The sequence below is a fragment of the Alexandromys fortis genome, unplaced genomic scaffold (genome assembly GCF_014885135.2).
Source record: "Alexandromys fortis isolate MF-2015 unplaced genomic scaffold, M_Fortis_MF-2015_v1.1 scaffold_9, whole genome shotgun sequence".
Classification (NCBI taxonomy): Eukaryota; Metazoa; Chordata; class Mammalia; order Rodentia; family Cricetidae; genus Alexandromys; species Alexandromys fortis.
In genome coordinates this window covers 11,489,178-11,514,309 of record NW_026067892.1, presented here as the reverse complement: position 1 = coordinate 11,514,309, position 25,132 = coordinate 11,489,178, and the positions used below count along the sequence as shown (strand labels likewise).

The following is a 25,132-nucleotide window of genomic DNA, read 5'->3' as shown; positions in this document are numbered from 1 at the left end:
TTGGGCCACACGGCACCACGACTGAGTCAGAAGCAATGTTTCATAGATAAGTCAGTAACACACAAACACTAATGCTAAGGAAATACTCAGTCCTTCAGTCATTCAACAGTTGCTACAGTGAAGCTCTTTGCAGGTTCTGTACTAGATGCCTAGGACTTGGCCATGATTAGCAAGGTCTGAGAGGCTCAGGGGAGAACTGGAGATGACGCAAACCTCCTACTTAGGCTTCTCAGGTCGGGTCTGCAAACCTTGATCTTCTGTAGGCACAGAACCATTCTGAAAAAAAATCAGGTCTCCCCCATCCCTCCCTTCCTTCCTCCTCCTCCTCCTCTTTCTTATTCTTGTTCTTCTTGTTCTTGTTCTTCTTGTTCTTGTTCTTCTTCTTGTTGTTGTTGTTCTTCTTCTCTCTCTCTCTCTCTCTCTCTCTCTCTCTCTCTCTCTCTCTCTCTCTCTCTCTCTGTCTCTCTTTCTCTCCCCCTTCATAGAATCCTCTGCCCTACAGAATTTTCCTCATAACTAATTCAACTTGGGAGATCTCAAAGTGGCAGGATGACAACCTCATGTCATCTAAAGCAGCCTAGACAGTGCAGTTCACATAAATAAGCAATGTGAAGCACTGGCGCAAGCTTATCACAAGAACCACACAAATACTCAGTCTCTCTATTCGCCAGCTACAGAAGTGGGGAGATGTGTGAGATCCAGCATGGTGGTCCATGCAGTAAGACAGTGTTGGAATCCAGGCTGGATGTTGACCCTTTATTACTCCAAAGCAAGTACTCCAGCTGCAATGAAATAGATATGTGGGTGGCTACAGATTTAAGAAATAGAGAAAAGACAATACCCTGGACAGGCAACACACATGAAGCTCTAACTGCATTGTTCTAGCTCTGAAACACTCTCTGGGCAGTATTCAAGATGCTCTTAGATCTCCTTAGGCTGCCGCTTACAATGAAAATGGTGAGGGAAATTTGACCTTGGTCTAAGAGCGATTCTTTTCCAAAAATGTTCACCAAAGGGTCCAGGATGTCTGCAATTACACTGTTCCCTAAGAAATTTGTAATTCAATAAAGGTTAAGAACCACAACAAACAAACCTTTACGGGCATAATCCCAGTATAAAATTCTAATTCACTTTGTCAGTAAGAGGCAAACCAAGTGCTCAGGTCACCAAAACACTAGCTTACTTAGTAATGGGAAACCGGGAATGTAAATATGTGTTTCGCAGGTTATTTTAGGGATAAAATTAAATAATGTATGAAAAGCACTTAAGACGATGCTTAAAAAAGTGATAGGTAGAAAAAAGTTAATTTTCATAAAAATGTTGTATTTCCTCTCCCCAAAGTCCAGGGGATTGAACCTCAGCCTCTGTGGTTAGATGAGCCCCTGGGGATTGAACCTGGACCTCTGTGGTTAGATGAGCCCCCAGGAATTGAACCTGGACCTCTGGGGTTAGATGAGCCCCCGGGGATTGAACCTGGGCCTCTGGGGTTAGATGAGCCCCCCGGGGATTGAACCTGGGCCTCTGGGGTTAGATGAGCCCCCCGGGGATTGAACCTGGGCCTCTGGGGTTAGATGTGCCCCTACCACTGAGCTGCATCCCCAACCCTTTGCTGACTGTCTCCGATGGTGTCATTTCTCTGATTCTCACTGGCAGGCTTCCATATGTGCTTTGCAAATAGAATAACATGAGTAGGTTTATCATGGTAGACATTCTCCTAGATCTCAAGGGTGTCTATAAAAAAAAGGTAGGGTACTGTAGTCAGAGAACCTGGAGGAGACTTCCCTTTGTAAGGAGGGGGAAGCTTGGTATAGAAATGACATACCTTCCTGGTGAGAACTCACTCTGCACACTGAGAGATGAGGGGAAAGCTCTGTACTATCCTTTGTCTGGCTCTTGGCTAACGCCTGAGGAAAAGCCAGTCTTGAATAGAAGATTTCATCAGCTTATACTCACCTTAGGCTTATACATTTTACCAATGCTGTCATCCTTAACTTTTCTTCTGGTCCTAACCCCACGTTACACTTTGAACAATTTAAACAGAGACAAGAAACTGCAAGTCTGGCCACTTCGGCAGATGGAAGATTTCCAGAGAAAAATACCTGCTAGAATGATTTCTGAAGTCGAATCGCTGTTAGCCAGTATCCTCTTGTCTACCTGGCAGAATTATGAGTTTCCCCATACGAGCACAGGGGGCTTAATGACAGACCAGGACTTAGTGATGGCTGTGACTCTATGCTGCCCACCTTGAGCTGCCTTTAGAGGTGTGTCTTTTGTTAGGGGAACTGGCCTAAAAGATGGCTTAAAGTCAGCTGTCTCCCTTGTTATAGGAGGAGAGCCTAAAGGCTAGGTAATCCAGGTAAACAAACATTTCCATCCTAGCATCTTAAATTTCGCTTATCTCTAACAGACCTGGTTGGAAAACTATATACTTCCCTTTGGGATATTTAGGGGCGGGCAGTACTCTCTTACCTAAATTCTACTCTGTGTGATTCAACGTATTTCAAGGAAATCTTTTAACAAATTCTTTACAACGTCTGTTCTACTTTTTCTTCTTCATCAAGCTTATGACTCCATATTGTGGGGTTCCCCAAATCAACACTAGCATGTATCTGTTGGGCACCTCTCTAGTATACCTAAAGCTGTGCTAACTTATGTATGTGTGTGTGTGCAAAACACATCTTTTATCATCAGATTTTTACCCTTCTAAAATAAATTGAACAGATTTCTCCTCTCCTTGCAGTGTGTTTTTCCCCACTGATTTTATGTTAGTTTTTCTAATGTGCTTTCTGCATGTTTCCATCTTCGGCTATCAGACCCAGGGAATGAAATTACACCCAGGAATCCCTGCTAAGCAATTTATGGCTGATTATTGCTGTGTGGTGAGCTTCCTGATTAGGGTCAGGTAGACATCCATTTACACTATGCAGGAAGTTCAATTAGATTCCCAATAATCCTATTTTATAGATGAAATTAAAACAGCACTGGGGGTCTGAATTACTTGCTCAAGTCTGTCTCAGACTCCAAAGCCTGGGTTCCCACCACATGGACTCCTGTGAACTCTTTCACTTCAATATTAATCCCTTGCAGCAAAATAAATAAAAGGAGACAATAGGTAAGTCGGATGCATATAAATTGCTTAATTAGTAGGGATTTATTCCACAAATATTTGTTGGGCACTGATTATTTACCAAGCTATGCTGCAGAAGAGTCAAACCAGTATCCCAACAAAAGTCACAAATAATGCTTCTCATTCCTCCATCACAGGTACTCCCATTCCTGTGCCTTCTGTGTCTCAAGGCTTCTGGTGGGCAAGAGGTCTCAGCTGTTTCTTCTGCTACTGGTTAATCATTCAGACCAATGCCCTGGACCTTTGTAGGCTCTGAAGAGCCTACAATACCTCTCAAGAGAGGTTTACCTCCCCTGGATTTGATTTGTAATATTAATCCAGTAACAAACCATGAGAACTTGTGATCTGAAGGCCCTATTGAAGTATGAGTGAAGGCGATTTCTCCTCTTAATTTTAAAAATCTTTTGGTTCTCCCCTGCGCCGCAGGAATGTATCCTAGAGTCTAGACCTCTGGACATTTGAGTAGTAGACAAGGTGATTTGTTACCACTCCCTTTACTGAGTATGGCCTGTGGCCTTCAGTTGAATCTGGAATACATCTTGTCTAGAGGCTTTCGTGTGACTAGAAAGCGGGAGATCAGCCATGGATCCCCAGATGTACCCAGTCTCAAGAACAAGAACTCTCACATTCTCAGATATGAATGTTATGATCAAAAGATGCTATGGATACAAACATCAGCACCACCCCCTAGCCACTGCCATGTGGTCCAGCCTCTAGACTGCCCTAGACGGCTTGTGGGTCTATATACATATAGAGTCTTCTCTATCCATGTCTGGGTTAGACATTGTGAGGACGGTGTGACTGAAAATTCCTTTCACTAGCAAATACCCTGTGTTATAGAATTCACATGAATTAGCTTTTGCTGGATGCCAAGCACTCACTGCTAAACTGCATCCTTGAAATATCACTCACACCTCCACGCAACATAATTGCACTGGCACGACAGCGTAGGCTCAGAAAGGGTAGATCATTTTTCAGGCCACTCAGGTTGCAGGCTATAGAGCTGTGAACAACAGTGATCAGTGATCACAAAGCTCCCTTCATACTATGAAGTTTCTTGGCCTCTTTTGAACTATCTCAGCTTAGTTCTAGTTTCTGAGAGAAATGATGCGAGAAAGATAAGCAAAAGGCATTTGAGTCGTAATTAGCACACGTAAAATGTGCAGTATTATTTTTATGTTGAGCCTGTTGAAACACTCTGTGCATGTTTCGTCATAAGAGCATTCCAGTTGATAAAAATTCAAAGATGCACATTTGCTAGTTGAAGCAGGAAGATGTCAATAATCCCACGTTGTTTTATTAATTTAGACACGGCTCAGGCAAGTACAGCTGGCAACTGCTATTCTCGGAGCTCGAAGGGATGGCAGGAAGATCCTTCTGTGGAGAGACAGACTTAGTCAGATTCGGGAGACACTCTACCACTTCCAGATCCTTAGCCAACCCCATTCCTCTCTGTCCTCCGCAAATTATCCTCTGGAAACTGCGCTAGAGGGATGAACGTGAGGATGGAATTCATCAAATAAGAAGAGGGGGCAGCACTCTCTCGCGGGTGGCAGTTTGATTAATGAAAGCCAGAAATCAGCTAGCACAATTTGGGAAATCAATGAGACTCGGGGAAAAAAAAAAGTAAGCAAAATAACCAGAAATGTCTACCTTTTCTAGGGGGAAAAATCCTTTGTTTGTTTGGGCCTTTTGACCTGGAGATGTCAAGGCATTTCACAAGCAATTTCTTTCACACGTGTTCCTGCTGTAGAGGCATCAGCAGAGGCATTAGTGCAAGCTTCTCATTAGGCTCCCAGGGAATGGGAGCAAAGGAGAAAGGAGCCACCGTGCTTACAACTTCTCCAGTCATGGATGCCCCCAAGAAAGATGCCTGACGAGGCCTTTCTGCCGTTGTTTCCATAATGTGGGAGGACCTGCTCAATTCGGAGTGGTCCTCCTCTGAGAATCACTCCCTGGATTCATTGAAAGGAGTCCTACGAGGCAGGTTTGTTCTGTGGTGTTTTCCATCTTCCCCCAGCCTTGATGGATAGGAATGGAAGGGAGACCGACCCTAACCAGGGTCAACCGGATTCTCTGAGTTGTGACTTGCATTGCCATTTTGAGACCTACTCAGTATTTAAGTTAGGAACAGTGAGGGAAGTGAGAGCCAAGATGCAATCTTAGCTTTGTCTAAGAACTAGGCACACTTCTACTTTGGTTCCTACCCACTTTCTAGTTCCAGACCCCTGTGAGATCCAGCCTTTAGGTTGAGTGGAACACCCTTGAATCTAATTATTCAACCGTTCTCCCCCCCCCCCACACACACACACATTAGCTCCCTGTGGCTTCTGCTCCGTGCCACTGAACGTTTCATCATATTTTTAGATGGGTCTCTTCAGCCCTCATTCTCACTGAAAAATCTGTCTTGCCACGGTTCAGTCTTTCTCCTGTATCTTTGCCTGTTTCTCAGTCTACCCTCAGGGTCGCTTCTCCTGCCTGCTCTTTACGTGTATGTATTCCCTGAAATCCTTTGCTCAGCCCATCTCTCCATCCCTTTCCCAGCAAATCTTACCTCCTCTACGGTTTCAGTTAATACTTAACTGCATCTCAATCTGTATCTCTATACCTTACCTCTTGACTGCAATTGTCAAGCCACTCAGGCTACCCTTGCCCACATCGTCTCTCCTTCACTCATGGGATTAAACTCTCGCCTGTCTTTCAGGCTTCAGGTTACAGAGTCCTTCTCATGCTGTTTCTGACTATTATCCTTTTAATGCAATTCATTCCATTGTAATCCCACAGTTGAAGAACTTTCTCTAGTTTCTAAGAACTTTCCTTCTTATGAAGACCACACAGCACAACAAACTTGAAAGTCTTGATTCCATGTTGCCTCTGGCCTTCTCTTTCCTCTCTTGTTGCTTTTACATGCATGTACATTCAAAAGAGTTGTGTGTGAATGCATGTGAGCATGCATGTGTGCATGTAAAGGAAAAAGGAATATCTATAATATACACTTATATATGTGCATATATCTGTACACACATGCATGCATGGCTGGATATAAGCATATACACATATATACATACACAAGCGTATTCTTTTTCTTGAGAACACAACATTCCATGTGCTCTTCTATGCCAGAAATATCACAAAATAACTGGATTTGTGACAGGGTTGCCCTGTGACAGAACTAGATTTCAGAATCTTGTCAAGAAAACATGTAAAGTCTTCATTCCCACTCAGTCTTTCCAGTAAAGGCCTGTGCCATCATGTAAAACACCCAGGGGTTTTGTTGGAGATTAAATAGAGTCAAAAGTAAATTTGACCTTCTAAAGACAGGGACTCTTCCATATTGCTATTAAATCATTTTAAATCAGTAAAGGCAGGTCTAACACTGTCAGCGCACTTGATCTAAGATCATCTAGACAAGGGCTTCTGAAACTATGCTGGGCTTCTTGAATGCATGCTGAGGACTTTTGAGTGTTTTTGCAAAAATGCAGCTTTCAGTAGTCTGTGAAATAATAACATTTTAATATATCAAAAGGCTTTGTTCTGCCTCATGTTCCCTTTTAATTCTCAAATTATGCTCTTGGCCTCCCACTGGTATAAGACACACTTCCGAAGTTGGAGCCTTATGGCATAGTGGAAGGAAGAGGAACTTGCCAAACTCAAATCAATCCTCAACAGCACCCCGAGTTAACCGGGTTCTGCTGTCCCTCAACCCCAGTTTCTTACTCTGTAAAATGGTGTGTGTTAAGAGGGGTGTACAGGTAAGGATGCACTGAGTCATTGTTTGAACAGTGAGGGTCATAGGGCAAGAACTGTCTGCTTTGTTGATATTGTTTGAGAACTGTCAGATATCCCATGGAAGTGAAAATTAATGTCTAATTTGATACACCTTATGAAAGAAATGCATTGAAAATGAATGAGAAAAGTAGCCCAGTACCTTCCCCAATCTTATTTTTCATATTTCATTAACATTGTTATTATTTGGGGTGCCCTTCTCCCATCTCTGCAGATAATTATGATTCATGGATCATAGGTTTGAAGCAGCCATAATTATTTCCTGGCTGTAGGTTGCTATATGTGGACAGGTTCTCCATATTTAGCCTGTGAATATGAAAACTTGGCTATGTTACCAAAATGCAGGATATTGGCAATCTGAACATATTAAACCTGTTTCATTATAGAGGAAATATCAGGCCCAGAAACTTCACAAACCGGAATTTTGATTTTTTTTTTCTTTTCTTACCAATTAATCCTTAGGAAGCCACTGAAGAGACTGTTGGGGAAGACCCCCAAGGAGACATTTAATCCCAGTGTGAGTTTCAGCCACATGTCACAGGAAGAGCAATGAAACTACCCTTGACCTTGCACCATGCTTCCCTCAAAGGATGCCGGGGGGGGGGGGGGGGCAAGGATGCCAGACTCCTTTAAAAATTCCTGGCCAGGTTTTTCTTTTCACCTTCTGTTTGAGAGAAGGAAGACGGAGGGAGAGAGGAAAGAAAAGGGCTGGGCTACTTGGAAAAACCATGACCTTAAAAAAGCTGAAACCTGTCCTGAAGGCGGCTGAGTAATGTGATCTTTCAAGGGCGACCCAAGCATCCGAAGGAACAGGGTCGCTGCAACAGACCAACACTGACCATGCTAAAATGCATTGCCAGTGGATGGGAAGCTTGCAGGTGGCACTAAGGTTGCCAACCACTCAATATTGGCATGGGGATACTATTCTAGATTATGCAGGTGGGTCCTCTTAATCAAAGAGGTCCTTAAAAATAGAAGGAGGATGGATGGAAAGAAGACCTGTATGGTGGGATATGTTCAGAGTAGCATGGTTTAAAAATACTAAAACCTTGCCAGTGCTAATTGCTTAACCAGTAGGTTGACTTGGGAAAGGGAAGGAGTAAATAGGAATGTAATGGTGAGTCCGGAGTCACTGGGTGATGCAAAATGAACCCCTCAGGAATGTAGTGGGGAGCATGTGTTCTGCCTTCCTACGTAGCTTCTGATTCTTCATCTGATGTCACTACCACCACGGTCTTACCTTGGAAACATTTCTTCTGACTTCTTGAACTTTGTGATTTAGGAAGGGCCCTGCCACCCTCCAGCTCCCCTCCAGCGAGGTCTCAGGATCCAGACCTCATGCCAATCACAACACCCTGTGTTTTTCTTGATCCAGCAATTAGCTCAAGTTTAACCATTTGACACAAAGCAATTTGATACTGGACCAGATTTGGGAAGTTTTGAAAATAGATTTGTCTTCTTTCTTAAAGGGGTGATTGGGAATTCTGAACTCATATAGATTAATAGCAAGCGTTTTATCAAGACGAAAAGAAAGTCTAAATGAAGATGGAGAGAAAGATGCACAGGATGAAGCCTAGCAGCAGAAAGAGTGTCATAGTCTTAGCAAATTGGAGCCTAGCATCCGAGTACAGTATCTTCAGCACGGCAGAACCCAAATGCAGGAAGTGCAGGGTCCTCAGGAAATTACTGAGGCCTCTGCATGTTACTTACCAAAATGTTCATCACATGTGAACACACAAGTTAAATGAATCGATAAACTTTTGTTTTGATTAAATGCATGTGAACTGTATCCCTGCTGTGTGAAAGTCCACAAATTCTTGACAGGCAAGGAATGATCACCGTCTCTCAGGTCCATAAACAGAAAGCGAGGACTTCAGAAATGTCAGACACAAAGGCACTAATGCAATTTAGCCCACTGTAACTGATGTATAAAGCGGAAGGTAATTTAATAGACCTTTTCAGATATCTGAACTAGCAACGTCATCCACCTAGAGCCCCTGCTTCCCAGAATTAGATGACCGAAGAGCCAAATCAGCAAATAAAAGGGGGCCGCAGGAATGGCAGTCAGGATAAATGACCGTGGTCCACTGGACTCGTTTTATCTCTACCAAGGCGAAGTCATGTGACCCACATGCTGCCCAAGAGAAGAATAAATTTGAGCCTCGTCAATTGAGAACATTTCTCCAGACTGTATTACGTAATCTTCAGTTTTCCTCTTTCTGCTGCCAATCAATGCTTTCTCTTCTGTTCACAGAAACGAACCAATCGTGTTGATTCTTTCCTCTCTCCAAACGTCTAGTCACATTGTTTCCTGAATTGAAGTCTCATTCTCTTACTGCTTTTGCAGTCTGTCCTGGTCATTGGGGTTGACATTACACTGATTTTAACACTGTCCAGATGGATATATATCAGGGCTTCCATATCTGTACTTCTAGGTTGCCCGACTCACTTCCTGAGGCTGCTCTGGGTTAGATGAGCAAGCACTGCCCTGAGAGGAAGGCTAACAAGGATGAGACATTGCTGTGTTCCTCAACTGTCAATTTCCTAAGTATCTGATACCTTACTTTTAACACATGGATAAAGTTTGGGAGGGAAGAATCTCTCAAGGAAGGGGAAATAGAATATATAGTTATGGAGAAACTATATATGGAATGGGGATTAAATGGGAGAAGAGAGGGGAGTAGGTGAGTGACAGCTAGTATCAAGAGCCATTTTGGGGGAATATGGAAACCTAGTTCTGTAGAAGCTTCTTAAAACAACACACATGTATGAAAGAAATCTAAATGGAATCGCCAAATTACACCAGAGACAATGTGACAACCAGACATCTTTTGCCACCATGTGAAATTCCAGTGCCAGGAGTGGGTTACATCTAATTGAGTTGTTGCTCAAAGGGGCCCCATGGAAACTCCCAAACATCCCATTCTATTAACAAGACAAGGCTATTGGTCACTTTCCACAAACTGATAGGAAGACCCTATTGCCAAAGACAATACTTACATATCTCTTTGAACACAGAGAGGTTGAGCTGATACTTAAGTAGAACCTTCACTCCTACTAACTAGTGTTCACAGTACTTATGGTAGTTTGAATAAAAATGGCTCCATAAGCTCACAGGGACTGGCGCTATTGGGAGGTGTGGTCTTGTTGGAGTAGGTGTGGTGTTGTTGGAGGCACTAGGGGGCAGGCTTTGAGGTCTCAAAAGCTCAGGCATAAGCAATGTGTCTCACTCTCTTTCTGTGGCCTGCTGGTTCGAATATAGAACTCTCAGCTCCTTCTCCTGCATGCTGGCATGCTTCCCACCATGACAATAATGGACTAAACCTCGCAACTGACAGCCAGTCCCAATTAAATGTCTTTCTTTATAAGAGTTCTGTGGTCATGCTCTCTTCACAGCAATAGAAACCCTAACTAAAACAGCACTGGAAGGCACTCTGCACACTACCAGGGGAGAAAGGTACCCACCAACGCAGCTACAAACCCTGAGGTCTAAAACAATGACCTGCCTGTATAATAGATACATTGGTGTAATAGTGGCATACGCATCATGGGAGTAAACAACCTCAGTTTATCTGACTGGATTTAAGGCTCAATCCATGAGTTGGCCTCATTGTCATTTGCTATTCCATGGTACTTATCAAAGGCCAAGAGGAAGTTCTGATGGTACCTAAGTAAGGCAAATTTGCTCTTCACTAGCCTGGGGGAAAGCCAAACTGCTCGCTCAGAAGAAATTGTGTTGGACAAACTCTAACACTAAAGTATGATTGATAACTGAAATCCAACATCATTCTGTCATTTTATTTGGAACGACTCAAGATAATTAATGATAAAGCCCATCAGCTCCATTTGTTCAGTGCCATCTCCACGCCCGCACTCAATGTGACTGTCAATTCCGTCCACTGAAGACGACAAATTGCAAATTTAATTAGGCCCCGAAAAAGAGACTGAGGTCTGACTCATATACCCTATAAGCAAATCCTGCCTAATAAAGACAGCTTTCATTGGTTAAGCTCTTCTTTGTGACACAAAGTATATATTTATATGCAGTCCATTCTTCCTCATGTTAACTGTCTAGTCGATTTTGCTAAACCTGAAAAAGAAAAGCTGAGGCTGGCAACGAGATAAAGTTCTCCGCCGTCTTTCAGCAGGCAGTAAGTGGGTTGCAGTAGGTGTAGCGGATTGCAAGCCCTGCCAACCCTTAACTGCATACACCTGCCACTACTGCAGCGCTCATTCTTCAAGGGCTACCTCAAGCCCTGCCGTTCTGTAAAGCTGAACTTGAATATTCCTGGTTGATCTACCAGAGAGACCATGATCAAGCATGATTGGGCCAAAGTTGTGCCTTCAGCAAGTGGGAGAACCAGCCAGTGTTCTGACTCCAAAGTCCATACTCCTCGTCCCTCCAAGCAGGTGCTCGCACCCATCAGAGAGATGTGCAATCAACTCAGAGACTCCTTGCGTCTTGATGAAATAAAAAGTACAAAGTAGAGTAAAATTAAAAAAAAAATACCAAGATGCCTCACCTAAGAAAGATAAATGTAACATGAATAATTGCTTTAGGTGTGGGGAAAAGGGGCCGGGTCATAATGTAGGCTATTTCTTTTTTAAGGAACATTTCCTTAGCTTTATGTGTATATGCGTGTGTGTGCCTACATGGGATTACATACACCACTTGCTTGCAGGTACTATCTGAAGCCAGTGGGCAACAGATCCCTTGTAATTAGAGCTATAGGAAGTTCTGAGCCACTTGATATGGGGGCTGGGAACTGAACTTGGTGCCTCTGGAGGAATAGTCAGCCCTCTTAACTGCTGAGCCATCTGCCCGGCTCCCTACAGCATAGGATGTTTCCAATTACAAGAGGTGAGAAAATAAATCCAATATCCCAGTCTTTTTAGATAACAGGTCTCCAATGTATCATGCTCTTCCTTGCAAGTCAACGTTTGATATTATCAGTTCCTTTAGGGCTGAACAATGGCTGTTGTTTTAGCTTCATTTAGTCATATTTAACCCAATAGCTGTTGATTTGATTGATATTTAGTGACAGTGACTAATAAGCAATTTAATTCATTTATTTACTAATTATCAACGAAGCACTTATTATTCGCTAGGTATCCATCTGGGCATGGGGGCATTCCATGGTGAACAAAAACACAGTGGTTTTGTTTCCAGGAGTTCTCCCCAAGGGGTAAAACCAAGATGAATTGGTCCAGATGTCAAATAGAACATGTCATGAAGAAAGATGACTTATACTTGAGCCTGATATGGAGTGAGAAGTGGGACAGGTAATTTGAGTGGGAGAAAAGACTGTGTAAAGTCACAGAAAAAAAGAAGAAGCAGCAGCCCGAAGTGTTCCAGGTTGATCTCCGTTGGGGTGTGTGTAAGGGGGAGGGAACTGGAGCAGGTGCCAGAGTGTCTTAGGCATACTAGCAATTGCCAGGCCGTCAGTAAGAAGACACCACACCAGGGCTCACTGCAATGTGCTTCAGACATTCCTAACCAACTCCCACAGTTCAGTCTTTAACACCTCCCAGGCCATTCCCGAGTTGTCAGAAGCCAACAGCACAGCAGATGATTTTGCCTAATTCTCTCCCCATCCCAGCTCTTGGGTTGAGGGTCTTTAAGAATAGGTGCCCCAACCCATCACTTTTCCTTCCTCCTCTGAACTTCAGATTCACCTTTCACTTGGCTCTCAACAGGCGGCTTGGGTCCTCTAATCCTCCATTCTTCCCTTACTAAATGAGGAAACATGAAATGATTCCAGTCTCGGGTGCTCGGACCAAAGAAAGTGGATGAACATAAAATGTTTGGCACATGGAAAAGTGCTGCATACAGCTGCCTGCCGCTTCTAAGTGGCTTGTTAGTTGCCCGCTCGTATCTGGGAGTGCTCCGTTTGCTAAAAAAAAAGCCTTTGATTTTATACCTTCCTTCCATGTGAAGATCACTGACAGACAACGGCCTTCCTCAATGACACATCAAGTTGCCACAGAAGTTGAGGGTCGTGAAGCTAAGCAAGCTTGGGGAGGAAGCCTCATCTTTATCAATACGTTGCAATATTGCTAGTTCCCAATTTCCCCAGTGTGCAAATAAACCTTCACACTTGTTTCCCTCCCAGGCACATTGGAGTGATGTCTGCTGAAGGTTTCCCCAGCACTAGCAGGACTGAAGCAATTGCCTACGTAATGTACCACATATGGACGTAGAGATGCCAGCTTCGGATGCCGCGATGCATCTTCAGACTTTCCACGCAGTAGATCAGAGAGGGTAGCGCGGTGAAATCAAAGGGCCCGTGATCTCGATGCTTCCTTTCTCCATTTCACATGCTGAAATATTAATAAAGTAGAAAATCAAAGGAGAGCAATTTAGGGATTCTCGTGTCTGACTGCAGCTCGTTTCTGTGGGTCCAATTTTAGACAAAGAAAAGAGCCATAATGGAAAGGAGCGTGGTGAGGGAAACAAGAATGACAAAGGCACAGAAGCAAAATCAAAGGGTTGGCATCCAAACACTTTGTCTCTGTAAGGCATTGTTCAAGCCCTCCCTCGCCCAGCATCTCCAGCCGCGGCTGGGCAGCGCTGTCAGGAACTGGCAGCCTCCAAGCGTTGCAGTGTGCAGCTCGCTCTGTTTATTGCCAGCTGGAGGACAGCTTCGGTTTGGAACACTCTGGTTCGAGATGACTCTTCTGGGCTGTCTCAGAGCCAGCTTCCTCAGGGGGACCGTAGAGTTTCTTCTTCTTCTTCTTCCTGCCTTCTCTGGGACCCTCTCGGTCAATGAGATTGCCTTCTCCCTAGAAACCAGCCAGGAGACTGCAGAAGGAAAGCTAAAACAAACAAACAAACAAACAAAACCCAAGTCTTTTTAGTCCCTACTGGTAAGGGCACGGTGGAGTGACACTCCTGCTGTAAGGACGTGGCAAAGTCTTTTTGGAGCTGGAATGTAGAAAAAGGCAAGACAGAGAGAATGGAAATGCTCGCTGGAGGCTGAAGGGCAGCCCTGGATTAATGAATTTCCTTGGTGCCAGTAACAGAGCTCTGAGTCAAACAGTACGCAGCAAAGAGACTTGATTTACTCCTGCAACCCCCAGAACTAAAGGCACGTGCACGCAGATGAATTGTACAATGGTATTGGGTTCTTTCTCTGTTTGCAGGCCGGCTGTCCCCGTGCTGGTTTATTCTCAAGCAGGCTCCCCCCTCTTAGACCAAACAGGACAGGAGCGGCACCAAATGACCTTCCAACTAGTCTCAGCATCTCATCTGAAGGCATTCACCTGCTCCTGTCACCGTCTCAGAACCCAGCTGAGATCATGGGAATAGCAATGGGTGTGGTTAGGATTTTCTAAAGGGAAACGGAGCCTTCACTGCCAGAAGGGGAGAGGGTGAAACCCCAACATCATCACTTGTCTGTTGGCCCTTGGGTCCATCCTTTGGTTTGTTTTGAAGCAGATGTTTCACCGGGCTATCCCTACAGCTACTGGCTCCTCTACACAGGGCCCAGACCTGCAGTGTCTCCTCTGGAAAACATCTGATTCCGTCTCCGTTCACACAAGCACTTGAGAGTACTCCACTCTGAAGTTCCAATAGGTCATCAGCAGACGTGGTAAGTTCTTCTGAGTGTGCTGACACAGGGACGTGAATGCTCACAATGAACCAAGCCGCATCCCCTCTACAGCGCCAAGAGAGAGCAAGGATGTTCAGGCAAGCTTCCCTATAGAGACTCGCAGCTAGTGGGGGAAGCAGCCTAATCATTTTTTTTTCTTTTTCTGTAGAGGTAGCACCTTCATTTTTCTGAGCACTTTCCCACCCACCCCCCCCACTTTGCGGAGAGTGTAAGAACCGCCACGGTTTAGGTTAATGGTTCCCAGGAACCCTTTTCTGACATCAGGGTTTATGAATGTCTTATGATGGGTATTGAGTAGATGGCCTCCATTGGCCTGTGGACAAAGATGGCGCACACTGGCAAATCAAATTACACTAATGTTATTGAAGCAATCGCCTGTAGTGTTGATTATAGTGGTGCCTATTCTATGTGAAAAATGAAGTGTGTGTACAACACATGCATGATTTATCCTGCCTATTAATCTGTGAGGATATGATGTCTTAAAATAATCCCACAAACTGCTTCTATAACTTAAATCGGGTGGCTTAACCTGATTCTTTTATAATCTCTGGTGTTCGAACCAAGAAAACCAAAGCTTCCAATGTAAGGTCTGAGGCCTACTCTCAGCCTCTCCATTCTCTCTGTTCCCGTGTCTTTTATACAAGCACTCAGACTCTAATTCCAATAGAGAGAAAAGAAACAATAAACAACCAAGGCAGTGGACAGAAGTCTCACTAGTAAAATTGTAACTTAACATAGCATCCAGACACTGGAAATGAAAGTCACTAACTCAAGGGCATTTACTCCAGCTTTAAAGAATTTGCCAAGAAGGCAGTGGAAAACGTGGCGCTAAGGCCTCCCAAAGAGTCATGGAGAATCTCCCTAGAGACAGAGCATTTCTGTGCTGATATTTTGTTTGTGATCTAACAAATAAAGCTTGTCTGAAGATCAGCGTGTAGAGCTAGCCACTAGTTAGCTACAGAGGCCAGGCAGTGGTGGCACACACCTTTAATCCCAGTACAGGGAGGCAGAGGCAGGTGGATCTCTGTGAGTTCAAGGCCACCCTGGGCTACATTAGGACTATCCAGTCTCAAAGAGAAACAGAGCCGAGCCAGGTGGTGGTGGCACACGCCTTTAATCCCAGCACTTGGGAGGCAGAGGCAGGTGGATCTCTGTGAGTTCAAGGCCACCCTGGGCTACATTAGGACTATCCAGTCTCAAAGAGAAACAGAGCCGAGCCAGGTGGTGGTGGTTCACACCTTTAATCCCAGTACTTGGGAGGTATAGACAGAAAGAGATATGACTGGGTGGGGAGAGGAATATAAGGCAGGAGGAGACAGGAGCTCAGGATTCAGTCTGAGGGTTCATAGAGACAGGATCTTGCCCCCTTCCGTCTGAGGATTTGGAAGAAGAGAAAATCTCTCTAGTGGCTGGCTCCTTTACTTCTCTGATCTTTCAGCATTTACCCAATATCTGACTCTGGGTTTTCATTATTAAGACCAACTAGAATTCACACTAGATATTTTAATTCCATTCTTTATACAAAGTAAGCAAGGAAATGTTTATAGCAAAGGAGACTTTGTTTTTAAAAAAAGGGAGAGAGGGATATAATGCTAAGACCAATTTTAAGGAGGCTCATTGGATAGTGGAGACAGTAACAGTGTGTAGACTTCAGTACATCCTCAGTCTGGACCACTCAACCCTCATGCTCTGATGTGCTCCTAATCTCTTTCCTGCATCGTTCCTCCTACTTTACAAATAAGATAGAGATGGATAATGAGTAACCACTCAGAGATACCTTGCTCAAAAATTTTACCCCAAGCTGTGGTATTTTCTGCCATCTTCTAGGCAGGGAACAGAAACTATTTTTCAAATGAAAAGACCTTAAAGTCACTCCCACACACAAATCACAAGCACTTATAGTTGGAACATTCTAGTACTAATTTGTAGACCAGTATCTAACCTTTGGTAACCAGTATGTTAATGCAGATCTGTGTCTACAAGTGGTTCATTTAGCCAAAAAATAAGGATGCGATAAAGCTTCATTCCTTCTATTTAGACATTAGTATTTCAGCAGTTACTCTGGTATTGCTGTCACTCGGCCATGGGGAGATGCAAAGGGCACAGGCTGTGGAAGGACGCTGCGGTTTAGGAGACCAAGTTTTGCCCATCACCAGCCATGCAACCTTAGGCAAGTCACTCGCCTTCTTAAACTACCTTATTTGTATGGTGAAATTGCAAATATGTAAGCTAAACCACAAGTGTTCTGGCACAATTAATATAAAAATACTTGAAAGAATGAATGGCACTTGTGAGCTCCTTGCGAACGTCAGTGTTTGCTATAGACATCTCATCAGGGGAGCAATTGAAACTCTGCCTCCTGCCCCAACCACTAGTTTCTAAACTTCTTGTAATAGGTAATGATACATTAAATATAAAGAAACAGGAGGGAGGGAAAAAAGACAAAACCAAACCCGCTACTGACTTGTGTAGACTGGGGGATGGAAGGTGGCCTGTGTCGAGTGTTATATGAGAAAAGCATTCTGGGAAGTGACAGAGCTTCTACGGCAGCCTTGAGTCTGAGACGTTGGAAAGGAAGCAGAGGGTGGTTTCAAAGGTGCTTATCATGGATTACAGATAAAATCTACATCCACAATATTCCAAGAGATACAGACTGGGTTCTAGTCGCTGTCGTTGGTCTGGGGTCTATGCTATCCCGTGGATTGTCATATGAGATCAGTCCATGCTCAGTCCTCATGTGTAGTTGACCTAGGTAGCCACCTGCCTGAGGCTCCCAAACAGCCCCTTTTGAACCGTGCTGCAGCAGGTTTTTCTGATGTATAACTGCTCTTCCTAGCTTACACTGTCGTGAGCTGAAATGCACCCTAAACCTTATAGAGTGGCTCTAATCCTCCCATCATCCCCAGTAGCTTGTCAGTAACCACCCCACTAGACAGCGCTGGCCTCTGCAAAGCCACCTTGCCTCAGCATTTACTGCCACTGTCACCAAGGCCAACCTCAGTCCTTAACCAAGTTTGGGGAAACACCTAGAAAAAGAAAGAGGTTTGGGCCATTTATTGACCAGACATCCTGACTCCTCCTAGGCCAGTGAACTGCTAAAGAAATCACTAGCACCCTGGTGTTGGCTTTAACCTAAAAATGATACAGTCATGATTTCTCCCTGGAACCAACATTAAGCTGCCTCTTTTCAAATCTGTTCCATGTGATTATCTTGTTTATCTCTGGGGGGAAAAAAAAACACCTCTTAAAGAGCTAAGAGCAATACACTTAAGCCAGTGACCAACTCCACACCAGGCTCTCCAGAGAGAACCAACCAAGCACACAGTTACATATATAATGCAACAAACAACAGCCTTCAGATTTTCAAACAGTTAACCCATTCCTTCTCTCACCTGCCCTTCAAATAGCGGAATCAAGACAGATCGTTTGCACAGAAGCCTCTCATCCATCCTCTATACACAGTTAACTTCATCACACGGGAGGATGCTGACAGTTGCCACCAATGTCATCTTCATCAGTATCCCTTGCTTGTCTTTGTCAGCTTCACTCGTGCTGCAGAAGCCTGTGCTCAGAGGCCATCCCCCATGCTGACTCAGGGCAGTCCTCACTTTCTCCATAGTGGTGATACTTTTGTGTTATTAGAGACGAAGGCAGGGGGTGTTTTCCCTTTCCATACAAGACATGTAGTTAAACAACTCAAGCCTGCCCCTGTGCTTTCAGGACAAATAACCACTGTCCCTCTAGTCTCTGTTAGCAGCAGGAACCTTGTTGTGTTTATTATAAATAAGTCAGTAGATAATCACAAAACAGCACTTGGCCGTAGTCACGTTCAGAGGATCGGCGATGGCCAGCCTGTGCCAGCTATAAATTTTATGGCCATTTTGAAATGAGCCAGGGAAGGACACGTATCAGCACTTTGTCTTTCAGGGTCATATGGGAGAACACAGAGACAAGATAGGGAAACGAGTCTGGAGTACCTAATGTTAGAGGAGTACACAAGAAAAGAATAGATGTTGAGAGACAGAAGGCACGATGCTAGAGGTGTGTGCAGCCTTTAGTGTAGAAGGGTTCAGTCTGCTGTTACCCTCAAGCGATTGCTGCAGGTTTCTGTGCAACCATGACGTGGGAAAATATAAAAATGGACCACAGCTGTGGCACCTGGGTAGACCTGCAGTAGAAGAAGCAGGAGGTAGATAGGAAATACATATCTGCTAGGAAAATAGATAGATAGATAGATAGATAGATAGATAGATAGATAGATAGATAGATAGATAGATAGATAGATAGATAGATAGAGTGGATAACAGTAGAGAAACCCCTGCTGCAAAGATGATAATCAGATCAGGCTGCGGCTTTCATGCCCAGCCTTTCTTAGCCCACTCCTAATCATCACAAAACTTCCTCTGGACCCTGGATTAAATACCTCTTTAGAGGCAGGATCCCTTTGCCAGCCTGATTTAAACACAAGCATTTCTGTTTCAGTAAGAACCTAAACAGCCATTGTGAAATGGTTTGGTGTTCTAAACTGGGCATTTTTATCAATCCGTTCTGACTGCATTTAGCAGCTCTAAGGCAGAACAGTGTTTCGTTTGTTTGGTTTTGTAATAGCAAAAGTAATATAAGAAGGATGCATGGTTTAATAATTCAAAATTCTGGGCTGGATAAATGTCTCAGAACCTAGGCTGCTCTTGTAGGAGATCCACTTCAGGAACTCTAGCTCTAGCGGATAGGATGCCCCCTGCTGGCCTCGGTGGGCACTTGCACTCATATGCACATGCTCCCAAACAGACATATACGAATGCACATAATTATAAATAAATCTTTAAAAAGTAATAAAGGAAGAACTGAACTCTGTAGCTGCAGCTACAGAGGCAGGGCCAAGCGCAAGGGTTGCCTTGACGAAAGAAGGGAGTAGCTCACCTGGCTGATGTGTATGTTCAGTGTGTTCACAAGGAATCTAGGCAACAAAATCTTGTGTGTTACTTTAGGAAGCCACTGGCCTTGACACAGCAAGAACCCCACCTGATATGAAACAGTGGTGGTCAGCTGACTTTTCCCCTGGTGCAGTCCTGAGCTCTGTGGCTGTAGTCCACTTTTTCCTTTACATATATATACATAGTTGTTTCTCATTTCTGGTTTTTACTGTTAGTGATTTTTCCCTTGTCATCTGAGATCTTGTCTTGGCATTTTGATATTCTCTCTCTCTCTCTCTCTCTCTCTCTCTCTCTCTCTCTCTCTCTCACACACACACACACACACACACACACACACACACACACACAGAGAGAGAGAGAGAGAGAGAGAGAGAGAGAGAGAGAGAGAGTCACCAAAACTTTTTGTTTTTGTTTTTGTTAAGATAACCCAAAAGTATTCATGAATTCATCCATATTACATAACGGGCCCTTTAAAAAATTCCCCATGATAAGCCAACGAGGAAAGCTATAGAAAAACCAGAAGAGAGCCAATAGTTTAAACTTTAAAAGTTAAATACCCATAAAGTACTGGAAATTGGATTACTATAAAAATAGGGATTCTGGTACCAACAATATTTAACTGCAGGCTTTTGTGTCTGCCAGAGAAGGGTATCCAAAAGACAGGTCAAACTTGGCTGTGGTCAGGGTTGTGTGAAGACCGTAGTGTCATCTCTTCAGCTCTCTGAGGCAAGAGGAGTGTGGAGCTGGGTGGGAATTATTAATGATTGTAAGCAAAGCAAAATCTAGGAGGACAAGAGACATATCTTTGTTATTTACCACCTGAGAATTTGCTACGTGAAAACCAAAACCAAAAAAATAATGAAGAAAAGAAAGCAAAAACATGAGAAGAAAGAGCTAAATAGAGACAATCCCAGTTATTTATTTTGATGAACAGCAATCAACTTGCACAAAGAGAATATCACGAAGCTACAATAGAAAGCAGCAAATACTTCATGGAAGAATTATCATTTCAGTGTTTACTTGCATGAATCCAGTTTCTTATCCTAAGTATCTTGGGGAGACTTTCAGCTCTTTCTTTAGTGGTTCAGGCCAGAAGTCAGACTCTCTTCCTATATGTCTGTCAAAAACAAAACAAAAATCACTTGAGTGGAGGAGAAGCCTTTCATTCTTGCCCTGCTCCTCACACTAGCCATGAACAAATATGCCAAGTCACATGCTTTTCACTGACGGTAGACCAGATGGATGTATCGTCTGAAACAATATCTTTAAGCCAATTGGTCCATCCCTGGGCCAGTTGTATACACACACGCCTAGGCTGTCACATAGGACCCACACATAGGAGGACCCAGTTGTTGGCTTAATGTAGAGTTTCCCCATCTTGAAATCCTTACTATATAAGAAGGGACTATACATCACATCCATCCCATCCCTGGAACAGACAATCTGGTGATGTCTGAACTCTGTCAGTCTTTGCTTCCTTGGCTATAAAAACAGGTTGGATGTTCCTTAGCATCCGGAAGCTCCAGGCTATGAGGAGAAATGCTCCAGAGCTGTCGTCACTTGGGTAGCACAGTGGAGGGCTGAGAGGAGTTTCCCAGGTTCCCATCTCCTTAAAGCATCTTCCTCCTTAAACTGTCTGTTGTCTCTGATGAGACAAATGCAGGGCCCAGCAGCTGGGTTATCTGGCTTTCTCTTTTTCCTCTCATGGCCAGCTTCTCATTATCCACCCATTGCCACACAAATGCTGTAAATAAACCACCCAGAACAAAGGGCCTGGGGCAGCGTCCTTGTTATTACTCACAGGTCTGGGCACCTGAGGTCTTTTGATGCAGACTCTGCCCCTCTATTAGGCTGGTCCTAGCTCATAGGGCAGGATACGAGGCGAAGCAGAAGAAAGCAAAACGTCTGAGGTATGAGCTCAGGACCTGGACAGTGTCTCTTCTGCTATGTTCTGCCATCCAAAAGCAGTTACAGAGCTAGCTCCGTGGGAATGCAGGAAATAAAGCTTGGTGGTAAACCCAGAATAGAGTCCCCCATGGGAAGGAACTGCAAACAGACACCCTAACTGAATACAGGGGTGGGAGTAGGGTGCATTTGGCAGGCAAACTCATTCGCATCAGTCAGGAGTTCTCCTTGCCATGTGGATGCTGTCCCGCCAATGCATTGCTGTTGGCCATCAGCAGGCCGTGGGGCGGGGGGGACTCTGCCTGTGGGTCATCTCCAGAAATGAGAGCATCCCACCACATCAGGAGTAGAGCGAGATCTCTGCTCTGGCCCTTCACAGCCTGTGGCCTCTCAGCGCTCCAACCAGTTTCCAGTCTCCTTGTCAGGACCAGAAACCCAGCTCTACATCATACACAGCATGAAACTCGGGGCGGGGGGGGGGCCAACCCCTTGGTTGACTTTGATCTTTCTAAGCCTTAGTCAGGCCCTGAACACATGACTTCAAAAACCAAGGGTTTGGAATTCTCAGCGGAAGAAGTTGGAAGTTTTGTTCAGCCGTGTGGGGAGTCCCCTTGCTACCTTTGAAAGGGCTACAGGTGTTGCCTCCCTAGGTCGGGGTCTGTTGCTCTGTGGCCCTTTGCTTTTGGAGAATAGGGTTTCATTTCAATACAGCCTGGGCCACCCCCACTTCCCACTGGGTCCCATCAAGGCTGTTGAAGCCACATACACAGGGACAGCTCATTGCAGGTCTTTGAGCAGAGGCAGAGTTCCCTTAAAGGAGAAGGACGGTGTGTTCTGCTAAAGTCTACAAGGTCCTGTCAGCTTTGTGCCTGCCCATTTGCACAGCTTTAAAAGATAAAATTCCGTTCCAGAATTAAGCCTGGTCAGTCAAGCCTTTGCCAGGCTGGACAATTTTAATAGAACTAGACAGTCGTTTAATCTTCCCTTGTCGGTGTCCCTTTGATCTTCATAACTCACGGCACAGCTTCTTCCCAGTTAGCTCTCTGATAGGGACTAATGGGGACCCGGATCATGGCTTGTGGGTTTGACCCTTTTTCCCCCTAAGAAAATCACTCAAACTTATGAATATTTTCTGCAAGGATCTGCAATGTAGAAGACACCAGTGCACCCCAGAGATGCACGAATGCGTTGTACGTGGTTTGCCAGGCACACGGGAGCTATTTCTTCAGTGGAATGGCACCTAAATTTGGTCTGTGTCCTTGTATTTTGTGCTGCTTCCTGGGGTATCAGAGGTGCCTTCAGTTTGCTCACTCGTTTGTGCCTTACTATCTCAAAACAAAACCAAAAAATCGCCACTGCTACCACCACCACCAACAACAACAAAACCAGTCTTTTCAAATCAGAAAAATTTCCACTAGGCCAAAGCCAAAAAAGATCAGAATAAGCAAAACAATGAGGATGATGACAGAGGACCAGCTGACTTTCTGCTCCATAGGGTTTTTTTTTTTTCATTTTCTGCATGATATGATTTAGATATGCAAGTTCTCCCATGACTCACATGCTTAAACTGTTTGCTCCCAGCCAGTTCTGTTCTGAGAGGTTGAAGAATCCCCAGGAGGTCTGACCTGGGTGGTGAAAGTGGATCTCTGCAGAGAAAACTTGAATCTTTCTATCACAGACTTCCACTTCCGGTCCCGTCTCCTCTTCCTGTTCAGCTGGCATGTGAGGGCTTCGGGATCCATATGCTGCTGTGTCTTCCCCATCATGGCGAATGGTATCCCGTCAAACCACGAGCCAAAATGAACTTCTTCTTAATTGCTTCATCTCAGGTATTTGGTCACAGAAATATGAAAAGAAACTAACACACTGCGCATGTTCCTGTTGGTATTATTGTATGAGCCTTCTGGTCCTTACCATGACCTTTTAAGGTTATTAATGTTTGGTGCTTGGATTCCTGCATCCTACACACAAAGCCCAGAACTCTGTGCATCCAGAACTCTGGGCATATTTCTCTGCAAATACCCAAGAGAATCTCTAAAGCATCCAACATATCGCCTGTTAGGGGTAGGTACCCAGAGAAGATGGGACATGGAGATGCCAGTGTGGTTCAGCATCAGGTTGGCGGAAGTTTCCTTATTTTCCCACATAGCCTTTAAACTGGGCTGTGCGCAATCACAGAGTTACAGGATTGAAAGCAGCTGTCAATCTTACGTCCTGTCTTTTAATGTACCTTAATGTGACCGTACAAAGTATGGGTGACTTTCAATAGCATACACACGCAATATACCTACGCTAGAAAAACTTTTTATTTAATAAAGATATTTAAATCCTTATTGCATTTGTACTTTATGTCAACTTGACACAAGCTAGAGTATTCTGAGAGAGGGAAACTTAACTGAACAAATGCTTCCATAAGGTTGGGCTATAGGCAAGCCTGTAGAGTGTTTTCTTAATTGGCGATTAATGGGGATGGTCCAGTCCATTATGGGTGGTACTACCACTGGGCTGATAGTCTTGGGTTCTATAAAAAAGCAGGCTAAGCAAGCCATGAGGAGCAAGCCAATAAGCAGCTCCCCTCCAGGACCTCTGCATCAGCTCTTGTCTTTAGCTTCTTGCCCAGGTTGAGTTTCTGCCTTGGCTTCTGTCAAGAGACCGACTTGGGATATGTAACCCAAATAAACCCTTTCTTCCCCAAGTTGTTTTCATCACGGTGTTTCTTTACAACACTAGAAACTATTTATACTTGCTCTTAAATAAACAAGTAGAATCAGGCACTCAAAGAGTTTCTTGAAACCCCCAAGTGTTCCCCATTGAACAAATCTGATTTGTCTCATTTGTTCAGTTGAACATTGCTAACCTCTTGCAAAAAAAAAAATAATAATAATCAAGCACCAGAGGAGCTGTGGCATGGATCACGTATTCTGGGTAAAGCAAAGGAGCAAATCTTGGACATGTAAGATACACTCCAGAGCTTATGTCCCATAGAGGGATCTGGAGTGGCCATTTATAGACTGAAAAGTCAAGGCTGAGGATATGGGGCCATCTGAGCTGTGTATAGACTTCCTTCTACAAGTCTTTAGTTTCTAGGATCCTACCATGGTTTTGATGGCTACACAAGATCCTCCACAGTCTGGTCCCTTACCACCACACATCTCCTTCTTCCTCCTCTCTTCTTCCTACCCCCACCCAGAGAATCCACTTTATTAAAATCACAGAACTTGTGAAAACATAGGGAACACTCCCAGGGCTTCACAAGTCCTTTCTGAGCATCTGCCCATTCCCCTCTTACCACAGAAACACGTATCCCCAGTGATTTGGTCTGTATCTGCGATTTCTACATTTAGACAGAACCCGAGGACTATATCTATCAATTTATTATTCCGCATTAGAATCTCTGGCCCTCTCATCAATGTTTTTTTCTCTTTAAAGAAAGGTCTTTATTCTAAGCTCTTATCCCTGCCTTATAGTAAAATGCAAAGTCTGTGGAAAGATGCAGTTGTGAACAAGTGCACGCATCTACAAGTGATTCAAGCGGACCCGAAGCCTACGACAAGTACAGAATCCTAGCTCTCGCCTCAGGTCTGTGTGCACAGAGATCTCCAGATGCACATGAGTCAAACTGGTGACTCTGCTTCCCTGCTCTCCCCCTGCTGTAAAAATCTGGGGGATTGATTGTCTGCAGCTTTGTGTTTGGCAGTTATTAATGTGCCTGCCTGGCTCTGTGCTTAACTGTTACATTCAGTGAATATGTAAGTGTGTGTGTGTGT

General features: G+C 44.2%; 1 protein-coding gene across 2 annotated transcripts in view; it reads left to right on the top strand.

The window, feature by feature from the left end:
• The window catches only part of LOC126500470 (uncharacterized), a 106,212-nt gene extending 91,503 nt beyond the window's left edge, over positions 1-14,709 (top strand). For both annotated transcript variants that reach the window (XR_007591356.1, XM_050140412.1), the window contains exon 3: positions 13,027-14,709. Coding sequence is in view for 1 of the 2 variants with exons in the window: in XM_050140412.1 (XP_049996369.1) it covers positions 13,027-13,040 (14 nt within the window). In the remaining variant the exon portion in view is untranslated. The remainder of the gene's footprint in view (positions 1-13,026) is intronic.
• The last annotated feature ends 10,423 nt before the right edge of the window (positions 14,710-25,132 follow it).